The 13,467-nt window shown below is 29.8% G+C and overlaps 2 protein-coding genes across 2 annotated transcripts; one reads left to right on the top strand and one right to left on the bottom strand.

The window, feature by feature from the left end:
• Positions 1-470: 470 nt before the first annotated feature.
• Positions 471-980, bottom strand: LOC130670468 (uncharacterized). The gene has a single exon (XM_057473876.1). The coding sequence runs from the start codon at positions 978-980 to the stop codon at positions 471-473; it is 510 nt and encodes a 169-aa protein (XP_057329859.1).
• A 5,555-nt stretch (positions 981-6,535) lies between these two features.
• LOC130670469 (uncharacterized) lies at positions 6,536-9,475 on the top strand. The gene is made up of 6 exons (XM_057473877.1): positions 6,536-6,729; positions 6,825-7,084; positions 7,239-7,504; positions 7,569-7,738; positions 7,851-8,036; positions 9,458-9,475. The coding sequence occupies exons 2-6, from the start codon at positions 6,948-6,950 to the stop codon at positions 9,473-9,475; spliced, it is 777 nt and encodes a 258-aa protein (XP_057329860.1). The 5' UTR covers positions 6,536-6,729; positions 6,825-6,947.
• Positions 9,476-13,467: the final 3,992 nt, after the last annotated feature.

Here is a 13,467-nt window from a genome sequence, read left to right on the forward strand (position 1 = left end):
TTAATTATTATTACAACAATAACAGTGATTAAATCAATCAATCAGATTAAATTCTCTGTAATGTTTGATCAAAAATAATAATAAATTATTAGAAATAAACTTGAACTAAACAAACGATATTCAATAACATATAAATAAAATTAACTTAATAATTTATCTCATCATTTCTGCGATAATTTTCACTGTTCACAAATATAAATCAATGTAAATACTTTTATTACAAACTTATAAATAATTATTTATCAATCTGCATAAATTATGTATCAAGTTTAAAATTAAATCATTATGAAAATAAAATAATAGAAATATTGTTACCTTGGTAACTAATTTTCATCATACGTCAATTACTTACAAAAACTTAACTTATTAATATCAAATTGTAATGAATCAGTCTAAAATCAAAACAATAATTAACTCTGAATAATAAATACTAATACATGAATATCAAAATCAATTAATCAAAATCATAATTACATCAAATTCTTCAACGACAAAATTTTAGCGATATTGTTCAAGTAATCAAATTTATAAGCGGAATTATAATTATTTACTACGATTTTCAAACGATCTGTATAATTTTGATAAGATTTTCTACGACTACCAGTAACATCGAGACCAGATTGTATTTGAGTGATTAAAATGTCAGTTTTTGTTTGTTCATCTTTAAGGAACGACATAAATTTTTGCATTGTAGGATGAGAAACACCTACCCTATCATTGATACCTAAATTCCAGCCCTCTGTAGGGTTATTAGACCGAATGAATTCTTTAGAAGCAGCATTATGACAATTCCTCATCTTAATAGCGAACAGAGGCTTCCCACGTTGTTTTTTATTGTTTTTTAACTTCCCAATCCAGGTCATCTCAAAATAATCTAGTAATTGTTCAAAAACATCACTGTTCTGATTATAATAATCAGATGATACGATTTCTTCATAAGCTGCAATAACGTTATCAGGCGGTACAAATGCCAACGCCATTAACAATCTCACATTCATAGAAAATTTTATATCAGTATTAAATTTCTTTTAAAGTCCATACAATTGAACGTGTCTCCAAATACTCTTACAAAAATGGAAATTGTAACCATTGAATTCAACCGCAGAATAAATTTTTTTAAATGACTCAATAAAAGCTGGCTCAAAATCAATCATCAAACGATCAGGTTTGTAATTAAACACACGGATTCTTAATAATTTTAAAAATTCAGTGTAAGTAGTTTTTGATTTATTTGGAGCGAGAAAGTATACCAGTGGCAAAGATTTTCCATTTTTCATGCCATGAATGACGTATATCTGAGTAAAAATATCTGGGGCACAACGGAAAGTACCATCGCCTAACCACTGTGGACATGATAAAAAATTTAGATTTTTTTTGGTCGTAAACACAATCAATCGTTTTTTGTCTTCCCCACTATCATGGAACAAAAACAAATCACCATTATTGGTAAATTCCCAATCATCTCTTAAAATGAGTTCACCGCGTGTAGCTGGATTAATAATTTTGTCATTTTGATTACTACGAACACGTTGAATCGATCGTGATAGTGACAATATTTTTGGTAAATTAGCAGCAACGGGAGATGATACTCCACGCAAAACACTTGAAATGACAGTCGATGGTTTGTCATTATTTTTATTTGCTTTTTTTATTTTTTCTTCAGCAATTTTTGCTTCGATCGCAACAATATTACCAATGTGATCATGAGTTGGAATATCTCCGACTATATTTCCTAGTAAGTTGAAACAATTACTTAAATTCAAATGATCACAAATTATGATGAACAATTTATAAATATAACATACCGTTCTTCGTTTCACTACCAGTATGAATTTTAGCATTACATTTCGGATTTGAGTTACAACGCCATGATATATTTGTTTTATTAACTCTTTTTTTACAATATGACATCCCTTCGTGTAATAATAAATTTTTTCCGCTTTCAGACTTTATAAATTTCAAAGGCATTTTACAAATGTTTTTTTTTTTTTTTTTTAGAAAAATCAATTCTTATCGATATATGTACAAATTCTAACCTACTCGAGACTAAGTATTGTAATAGCTAATTATATGATTACTATATAAGAATCGATAGCTGCTAGAAAAAAATCAATAGAAAATATTCTAATCAAATAGTACCGCTTTATGTGGAGAGATGGCGGAGCTCTACAATACTGATACGGCGCGAAATTTGATAATGACATGGAATTTCTTAATAAAAAAAGAGTGGAATTGTCGGGGATGAGTTGTCAGGGATGAAATGTCTTGGGCCTAATACGCGCGGCACCAACCAAACAAAACCTGCAGGTTTCAACGAATATATACGATTTTCTAATTGCGATTGCGTTTCCATCTTCTGGTTTGTCGGTACTCATATTTCCTTCTAATAAATCTTCAGCAACGTCATCATCAATCACCTTCTTTGCTGATTGAGATTCATGACGGTGATTCATAGATCCTGCATCATTCAGTAGACCAGGTAGCGGTAAATCAGCGTCGAGGTCAGTCGCATCATTTGCTGACTGGTAACTATGACGGTGATTAGAAGTTCTTGCATCACTTAATATATCAGATAGTGATAAATCAACATCGTCGTCAATCACCTCGTTTTCTAACTGGTGACTTTGACGGTGATTAGAAGTTCCTGCATCACTTAATAGATCAGGTAGCGATGAACCAGCATCGACGTCAATCATATCGTTTGCTGACTGGTGACTATGACGGTGATTAGAAGTTCTTGCATCACTTAATATATCAGATAGTGATAAATAATCATCGTCGTCAATCACCTCGTTTTCTAACTGGTGACTTTGACGGTGATTAGAAGTTCTTGCATCACTTAATAGATCAGGTAGCGGTGAACCAGCATCGACGTCAATCATATCGTTTGCTGACTGGTGACTATGACGGTGATTAGAAGTTCTCGCATCACTTAATATATCAGATAGTGATAAATAACACCGGCACACGAAAAAAATTAAGTATGTCAGAAATATTCTATTCGGAAAAGATTTCTCGTAATGTCCCAAACTCTCGATTGTTATTCGTCATTTGGATGTAGAACTGAAAAAAAAATTGTATTTTTATTATAATTAATTTCATGAATAAAATTATCGATCAACAATTGAAAGGTTACTTACGAGCCAAACAGTTAGCGGTAATAAAACTCGTTATTTAAATGTCTGAAGTATGCTAACAATGTTTGTAAATTATATAATGTAATTTTTTAAAAATTATCAATGTGCAACTAAACTTCAAATGATTAGTATATTCTGAAACTGTAATTTTGATAAATTAAAACAAAAATTGAATGACAATCATAACATCACCAAGAAAAATGTCGCCATCTAATATGGCGGCTACTTACAAACGCGCTCTCAAGTTTCAGAATTGCCAACTTATTTTAAAAGCGTCTCACTCATTGTAGACTGTTTACTTTCTTCATTTGAATCACGTCTGACATTATTGTTTATCTATCATTAAAAAATAACTGTGAAACTATATTAAATTGCAAATTCATATAGTTTAATTTATTATTGTTATTCAATATGTCGTTGTTTTACTTGATTTCAATTAGCACAATCATCGTATTAATAAATTTACAAAAAACAAATTCATCCAACCGTAACCACTACTGGGTAACCTATTTTTTTTTTTTTTTTTTTTTTTTTTTTTTTGGGACTAAGATTTGAAATGTCCGTCGTAAATAATCAAAGTCGAACAATAAGAGAATTGTTTGCTGAATGGGACATCCCTGAAAGTGTTACAAGTAATTTTATTGCTACACTGTTAAAAATTTCTATGGTAATTTTACAAGAAATGTGTTGGAAGTCAATTGCCAATGCAGTTTTGTGATTTAATAAAACCAGTGTTGTAATTTTACAACACATTTTTTACAATTTTTGTTTTAGAAAATTGCAATACAAAAGTACTAATCTTACTAAACAGATAATAAAAAAAGGTTTGTAAATTTTACACAACGAATGTTGTAATTTTCGAAAACAATTCAATTGGAAATTATTTGTAAAATCACAATGTGAAACTGTTTTAATACGATACTTTCAAGAGATCATACGTGTTGTAAAATTGCAATACCTACTGTTAAAAATTTCTATCGTAATTTTACAAAACATTTTCCACTAAATTTGCCTTGGAATATTACAAAGTAGTTATAGTAATAATACAAAACATTTTTGAGAGTTAGTCAATTATTTTACACCGTAAGTTTTGTAATTCTACAAAACATATGAAGCTCTGTTAGATTAGTGGTATTATAAAACAGTTTAGTAATTTTACAAACAATTTTCAATCAGTCGGTTTCGGAAAGTTACAATATCTTACTTGAGTTTTAGAAAACATATAATGGCTTTCTTTGAAGTAATTTTACAATATAGTATTGTAATTTTACAAACATTGAAAAAAAAAAAACTTTTTTTTTTTAATTTCTTGTCTATTCATTATGACGATGCTGAGAGTATTAGATATGCGATATTGAATTTCTAATCGAATTAGAAATTTTTAATTCAGAGAAAAAACGCTAAACTTATGAATAAACGCACACGCATTAGTGGGATTCGAACTCGGGACCCTACGCACGAAAGACCGACGCTTAAACGACTAGGCTACACAACCGACAGTGACTGCTGAATTTAATTGTACAGTATGGCGTTAACATTGTATTCTATTATATATACGTAAAATTTTTAACTTATTAGGAGTGTTTTTCAACATTTTCTAAGATTTTTTATTTGAAAATGTAATATGTCAAAAGAAAAACATTTAAATACGATTCAATGGAACTGATTGTAGAAAAAAAAAAATTGCTACTGCTGAATATATATTATATATTTGAAAAAACTCGAGTATCTTGGTCTTGAAAAATTTTTATTGTAATAAAAAAAAACCACTGCAAAAAAAAATTTCCAAATTTTTGCTCGTCTTAAAAAAGGTCTATGAGCTTCAATAAATTGTTTTTAATAATCTTTCCTTGAACCTCGTTTGGTTAATTTAATTTGCCGCCCTTAAAAACTCTTTACAAAGATTTGGCGCGAATTCATCATTGATCAAAGCGAAAAAGTCCATTTTGACTTTGACAGTCAATAACTCAGGACATCGAAGGTATAATATCTTTAGAGCCAAGATAATCTAAATCAAGACGAAAATTTCTTGAAGCATGATAATTGGCTATCTACAGAAATAAATTATTGGCTAAAGAAAATATTTCTTGAGTCAATATAAATTTTCTATCAGTGCATACATTAGTTGTAAGCTTTGAACGCGTTTTCTCTAAAGTCAACATGCTGTTTTGTAAAACTACGACTCTTGTATAATAATTAAAAATTTTTGGGTAAAATTACAATACACTCTGTAATTCTTCAATTAAATTCGTGATAAAAAAAATTTAGGGTTGTAAAATTTCAGTGATTTCTGTGTAATTTTATTTAAAATATTTTTTTATTATTTTACTAAGAATGATAGCAAATTGAATTATTAACATATTTTGTAAACTTTTATCGCTTTTTATTTAAAATCAACGGACTGCTTTGTGAAATTACAATTCATGTATATAATACATAAAAACTGATGGTAAAATTACAATACACTTTGCAATTATAGGATCAAATTCGTGAAAAAAAAAATTAAAGTTTGTGAAATTTTAATGACTTTATTGTAATATTAATTACAATATATTTTTTTTAATTTTACCAGAAATTGTAGCAAATAGACTTACAAACATCTTGTGTTAACTTTAAACGATTGTCATTTAAAATCAACGTATTGTTTTGTAAAATTACAAATCGGGTATAATAAATAAAAACGTATGGTAAAATTACCATACGCTCTGTAATTCTACAATAGAATTGGTAAGAAAAACATTGAGGCTTGTAAAATTCCAATGACTTCATTGTAATATCAATTACAATACTTTTTTTTAATTTCACTAAGGATTTTAGTGAATTAAATTACAAGCATTTTTGGTAAATTTTGAACGATTTCTATTTAAAATGAACGTACTGTTTTGTAAAATTACAGCTCACATGTAATAAGTAAAAATTCATAGCGAAATTACAAGACACTCTGTAATTCTACAATAGAATGAGTAAAAAAAAATAATTTAGGTTTGTAAAATTTGAATGATTTCACTGCAATATAAATTACAATATTTATTTATAATTTTACTAAGAATTATTGCAAATTGAATCACAAAAATTCTTTGTAAACTTTCATCGCTTGTTATTCAAAATCAATGTACTCTTTTGTAAAATTACAACTCGAGTACGATTTATACACAGAGATGGTAAAATCACAACTTATATTAGTAGTTTTCCTAATACATCATGCAAGATCACTCAAATTGTGTTGTAATTTTGTATTGGCATACATTGGTTTGTATTTTTACCATACCATTACTTTGTAAAACAATTGTAATTTTACAAAAATTTTCAACAGTGTAACGTAAATTAATACAATTATTAGAATTACTGTTATTATTGTTTTTGTTATAAATTTTACTTCATTTTGACATTTTTGTAAAATAAATAGTACATGATGTAAGTGATACATTTGCGAATAAATATAACTTTACATCGTAATATTTTTGTAGGCAATGGTATAACACTTGAATTATTGAAAACATTATCAGCAGATATTCTCAAAGAATTATGTCCGCATATTGCCACAAGATTAACTTTACAGCAACATATCAATACACTTCTAGTTCAAAATAGAGTATGTATACATTTTTTTGACTTTCGTACGCTTTTTTTACTAAATTTCATTGCAATTTCCTTGAATTTATTTTATGGAAATGTTACAATTTGTAGAATGACAATGGAGAAGACGTTGATGTGAATACTTCAGATGATGAGACTGATAATCAACGTAGAGAGAATGCTACAGAAGCAGAAGTTGACAATGAAATTGATTATTTTCCTTCTTTAGACTTAATGAAGCAGATAAAAGCATCTCCAGAAGGACCTATAATTTTTGAAGATTATGAACAGAATCGAAAGTTAAATCCAACAAGTCAACAGTCAGTAGTGGACATTATTGGTCGCTTTCTGTTTCCTTGGCTAGAGAAGAAGTAAGAAGTTGTAATCTATTTTATTTACTTATATTACATAAGTATACATTTAAAAACGCGTATTTTTTTGTAATCAAAATATTATTTCTATAATTTAACAGTATTTATTCTCACTAATTGCGTTTATTTAATAATATATTTTTAATGTTTTCAGTGTGATGAAGAATTGTCACTATCGTAGCTTATTAAACAAAATAAAAGAAACATTTCCAAATGAATGTTTAAGCGTTTACTTTATAAAACCAGTGCCAAAACGGCTTTCACCAACAAATAAACCTATTTCTATGAGAGGCAAATTGCCTGACAAAATTAGGAATACAAGGTTTACCTCCGGCATGAGTAAGAGCAAAAAGAAACGGCTAATCAATGTGTTTGATTTAAGCATTGAAGACAAACGACGTCGATATAATGAATTATCAGGTTTGTTACCATTGCAATAACTGATAGTCATTATTCAATAAATCCTAAACGAAAATTTTTTCAGAGGACCATGTTTATGACGTTGAATGGTTGAAAGAAAATTATGAACCTTGGGACACTGTTATAGAAAAATGGAGAAGTACTCATGAAATCAGAAGCTGTTGTACTCATAAGACAGTTGCTGAATTTTTTAATGAATGGCCTATACTCAATGACTTAAGAGGAAAAGATTTGGTGAGTTTACAGTTGTATATTGAAATTAAATCAATGTTTTTTTCTAAAATGCTCATTTCAGAAAGTAAGAAATGAATTGTAGTAAATCACACCAATATTCTTATTCTTACAGATTTTTATGGATTTCGCATGTATGTACCCTGATAAAATAAATCTTTTGCGGTCTAGTTGGCCTACGTTTTTTGACCGAATCAAAACTTTGAGAAGTTCAAAATATGCTAGTGATGAAACAATCCAATCCTATAAGGAATTGATTTCTACTTTGGAGAATGAAGTAGAAAGCATCAATTGTAATGACGTATTTTATTTTACTTTTTTTTGTTATAATTTCTTACTTTGAAAGAATAGTATATTGCGACACTAAATAATCAATAATAAATATTTTAAATTAACAATTTAATAATATTTAGTAGAAATTAGATTAAATAATAATATAATAATTTATATCAATAAATAATACATACGGATAGTTAACCTTAATTATATTGGAATACTTGAAAAAGTATATAAGCACAATTTTCTTCACTAATATTTACAAATAAGTAGTAAATAATATTTATCAAAATGTTCAATTTAAATCACTATGGTGATTCAGTATACTGAATATAATTATTAAGCACATATACAATTCGCAGTTTTAAAACACGTGTCGTGTATGTAGCAACTTCAACATTTAGTTTTCGTGTAAACCCTGTGCGCGCGCATCGTCAAGATGCGGATCATACATTAACTTCTATGATAGTACATTTAGTAATGTATGGCCTAAGATTAAAATGAAAATAACTAGAAATCAATGCGGAATTCGAATGAACTTTATTCTGATTAATTTGTAGGAAATAAAATTGTCTATAAAAAAGATCCTATAACATTTTTTGATAAGTCTGATAATTTTGCAGGAAAAGTAAAAAGATCTGAAAATTTATTATAGATTTGACTTCCAGCTCCGATAATTTTCGAATGGATGGATTTATCAAAAAATGATAAGAGACCTTTTTGTAGAGTGTTAAATTCTCTACAACAATATGCTATGGACTTATTCATATGACGTGCGAATGCCGAGCTAGAAAAATAAAAAAATAAAAAAATTTTTTCCCATGTTATTTAAATGGGAAATGGAGAATTGTAAATAGGCACCTCTTAATATTAATATTTAGAGCTCAAATTTTAATAGAATTTTTTTTCATCATCTCAAACAATATTTTTACTGTAACTAAAGAAAAAAAATAGTCACTTTTTTTGGCCCACCCTAATGAACAGATATGATCATATCTAAGCATTTTTTCCCGGGCTATTTTTTTCGATTTATCATATGCTTATTTTAAAACACTATTTCTTATTAAGTACAGAAAGAATGTCATCAGAGAAAATACGCTGATACACAGAAACTTAACTTTGAAGATATAAAAAATGTATAAGTTCAAGAATATCTCTATCGTCATTTAAAATTAAAAATCTAACATTTATTTCAATAATAAATTATGATCGCTTAGAATTCATTGGATGATATGAACCGAGTTCAATCATTTGTAAAATTTTATTTTTAATACAAAAAAATCCGTTTTGATACATCTTTATTGTAATGCATAAATATATTTGAAAATTATTACACTTTTATATTTTGAAATTGTTATTTGTATCATTTGTCGATTGACAAAATTGATAGAGTTTTTTTAAACTGTTTAAGAAATGTAAGCGTTTTATAATATACATGTTTTTTAGATTAAACGTTTTTTCTGAAAAAGTGTTTAATTCTGGAATATCTGTTTTAATTTAAAACACTCGATGTTTTTTTAAACGTTTAATGTAACAGTAAGCGCTTTATAATAAAACACATAGAAGTGTTTTTTTCTTTAAACGGATAAAACGTTTTCGGATTAAACACTTAAGTGTGTTACGCGAACCTTTAAAACACTTGTAATGATTTATGCGATTGTTCAAACGTTTATACCGTTTTACTTCTAAGCGCTTAAGTTGCAGAAAACACTAACGTGTTTTATTTTAACACACTAAGTTAAACACTTGGATTTGCAGTGAAACCCTACAAAAATTTATTCTAATATTGATGTAAATAATTTTAACAGAAAAAGGTATCAGGCTTTCAACCCTTGCAACTCTATTAACTTTAATCTTATATGATTTCAAAACGATTATCAAATTTCCTTAAATGTAGAATTATTGCAACGATCTAAAAATAATCTTTAACTGTCGAAAATATTTATTCAAACAATCACAAATTCATAGTTTACTTATAAATTAATAATAACAATATTTTTAAATTAATATTACACTTTAAATTATAAATAATTCTTTTTGTTACAATTATAATATTTTTTCTTTTATATAATCTGCACAGAAAAAAAAAAATCTTGACTCAAGAAAATTTTTCTTCAACCAAGAAATTTTTCAGCGAGTGGAATGAAAACCGGAAATTTCTTGAACGAAGTGAAATAATTTCTTGAATTTTAAATTATTGAATTATTTCGAAGCCGTCCGTAATGAGCTCATTAGAACAAACAACGGCCTCGAAGGATGGTATCATTCCTTTAATCGTAAAGTAAGAATTTCGCATGCATCAGTGCTTAAATATTTTTCTATAATCGTGTGTGAACAAATAATCACTGAAACATTACTAACCCAATTAAACACTGGACTGAATGTTGCTGCAAAAAAGAAATGTGTTTATGTGGATATTGATAATCGATTAAAGAACATTGTAGATAATTATGATCCAACGAACAAATTGAAATATTTACATGATGTAGCATTAATTTTGTCAATGTGATATTGATAATAACGTGATGATGTACGGTAATGTTTGCTGATAATTAATAATTTTTTTGATAAATATTCTATTGTTTTCATAAATATTCTAAGAATACTTGGTAAATGTAAATTATTTATTATTACTGTTATTATTCTGAGTGTAATTTATGGAATAATAATTGATTTGATTGATTTCGACGCAGTTGATAATTACTATTTGGACATTGTATAAAATTAAAATTAATTAATTGTAATAACATGTGATCATATAATTTAACTAATAAATGATTTACTATTTGTTAACAAATACATATGCTTTGTGGTTGAGTTGTCTTTGGTTGAACTGTCATGAGGTTGAATTGTCCACAGTTGAATTGTCCACGGTTAAAATGTCTGGGGTTGAATTGTCATAAGGTTGAATTGTCTACGGTTGAACTGTCGCGGTTGAACTGTCGCCGTTGAACTGTCCGCGGTTGAACTGTTACAGAACCCATGCATTCGTAGTGACAAATGGAAGTAGAGAATATATTTATGAATTAGAATACAGGCAGTGCAAAAGGTTACAGGAGACTGGTAGTTTGAAATCGGGTTATAATGCAGAATTGGAAGAATTAAGCAGAAACGCAGCACATTATCGGACAATTATGTTGGCAGGAACTACTACGGTGAATGGGAAATGTACAGGAACACAATCTACTGTCCCGTTTGGTACCTGGGATCACGTGATTGTGGAGACGACTGTTCGGATAACGGTTAGAAATTATTATGCCACAGTGGGACGCACAAGCAATAAGGTGGTTCTTAGCAGTGGAGCGAGATGTGACTGGGCTGAAGGAGGGTGCATAGATCAAACGGGAGGTAAAACATTTTGGGGGGTCATAAGAGAAGAATCGTGTCAAACAGCGAGTCACATAATTTTGTACGAGGGACCTGGCACGCTATTGTCCGGAGGAAAAGAAGAACCAGAAATCTATACGATCAATACAGAAGATATAACATTTGCCCTAGCGAAAAAAATGGAGAAGAAAATATGTGGTTACACTTTGAAACAAACGGAACATTCTAAATTATCAATTAATGTACTTAAACTAGGTGAAGAAACAGCGAAAGTAAAATCAATCTCGACACAGGATTTCGACATATTTACGTACATAAATTCAAAATTCGTGTATGTAGAAAAATATATTAAACGACAAATGAGATATCGTTACAGGGATATATTAACACACAAGCGTGAGGTCGAACGGCCGGTAATATTAAATGCACTGATGTTGCCAGGATTGAAGCTGGAGGAATTCGCTTATGCGATAATGAAAGGACCAGGATACTACACAACAGTTGCAGGGGAAATCATTTACATAATCAAGTGCATATCGGTCGATATCCAGTTAAGAAAAGTAGAAGAATGTTATTATGAGATACCGGTGACTTATCAGAATCAGAGTTGGTTTGTCACGGCTAGATCAAGAATGATGATTAAACAAGGCACTATTGTAGACTGCAACCAGTTACTATCAGTTAGATATGAAGTAGATGGGGCATTGATCATTATGAGACCGGGATTCAAAGACATACAAGAACGACAAATTTTAAAGCCAACGACCATACCAACTTAGGATGACGAGGTTACAAAATATTTGGCAATAAGTGGGATATATACGGAAAAAGATTTGGAAAAATTGAGGAATAGAATCATGCTGCCGGTAGAAACTTCGGTAAGTGCGGGTTAAATAGGTAGAAAGCAGAATGATAAGTATAAAAATGTTAAAAATAATAATCGACACAGTAGTGCATGGATATATTTTGCAACAAGTATACTGCTGGAGTTTGTATTTAGTGGGCGCAATTATTAAAGGAACGTAAAAGTGGGAGGAAGCCGGTTTCAGAAACCACAAATTAAAATAAGCAAATGGAAAACGAGAGGGAACAAATTAGTTAAAGGAACGTTTATTTATTTCGAAATTTTTTTTCCCCTCTTTTAAAAATGAAAAAAACTAGAAAAAAAAAAAACAAAAAAAAAGGAGGGAAGGGTGAGGATGATTTTAAAATTGATAAATTAAATGGTTACAGTGCCACGATGAGGACGGGAGAAGGGACTACAGGAAAGATGATAAGGTTGGACAATAGACGGGGATTGTACTCGGAAGATATCGGGGAATACAGACTCTTTTCGCGTAAGTGGAAGATAATAACATTCATAGCTATCTATGAGGAAGAAGCTGAGACTTAACGGGTGGTAAAGAGATTGAACAAATTACGAGAGCATGTCAAGAGCGAGGAGTACCTCACGGATTTGGAAAAACGAGTTACACTAATAAAAATCCAGGTAGAAGAGAGTAACGATTGGTGCAGGCAGAAGGCAGCGGAATCAACGCCCGATTTAATGGGTTAATATGAGAAAATATCGAATTTTGTGGAAAATAATAATAGTTTAGTAAGGACGGGGGATAACGAGGTCATACTCAGACTCCAAGAGGAATTCAGCATTGAAAAAGGAAATGAAGAAGCCAAGGTGGATTTGGATCAGTTTGAGGGGGGGTTAAAAGTCCGCGAGTCCGTTAGTAAAAGAGAGTTTTTCGCCTCCTTTATGGTAACTGAAGGCCAGATTTTTAATGGAATATTGGCGGTGTCGGATTTTCAGCGGGCCATTGGCGTTATTTTGGAAGACAGTAAAGGGATGGAACTTCCTACTAGAACGGATTCAGATGGGATAAAAACATTGCTGGCGACCATAGATGCAGAGGTACAAGTTTATAATCAAAGAATTATATACATCTGGAGGGTGCCGCTTATGTTAAGAACGAAATATAGACTGATCAAACACTATTCATTTCCCACCATGCTATCAACAGCACCGATGTATGGGATGATCATAATGCCGACTACACCATATACTACCATAAGGAAAGGTGAATATATATCACTTACAAGGGACGACATCGAAAGTAGTAAGGTAATCGGTGATC

Source organism: Microplitis mediator, chromosome 6 (genome assembly GCF_029852145.1).
Source record: "Microplitis mediator isolate UGA2020A chromosome 6, iyMicMedi2.1, whole genome shotgun sequence".
Classification (NCBI taxonomy): domain Eukaryota; kingdom Metazoa; phylum Arthropoda; class Insecta; order Hymenoptera; family Braconidae; genus Microplitis; species Microplitis mediator.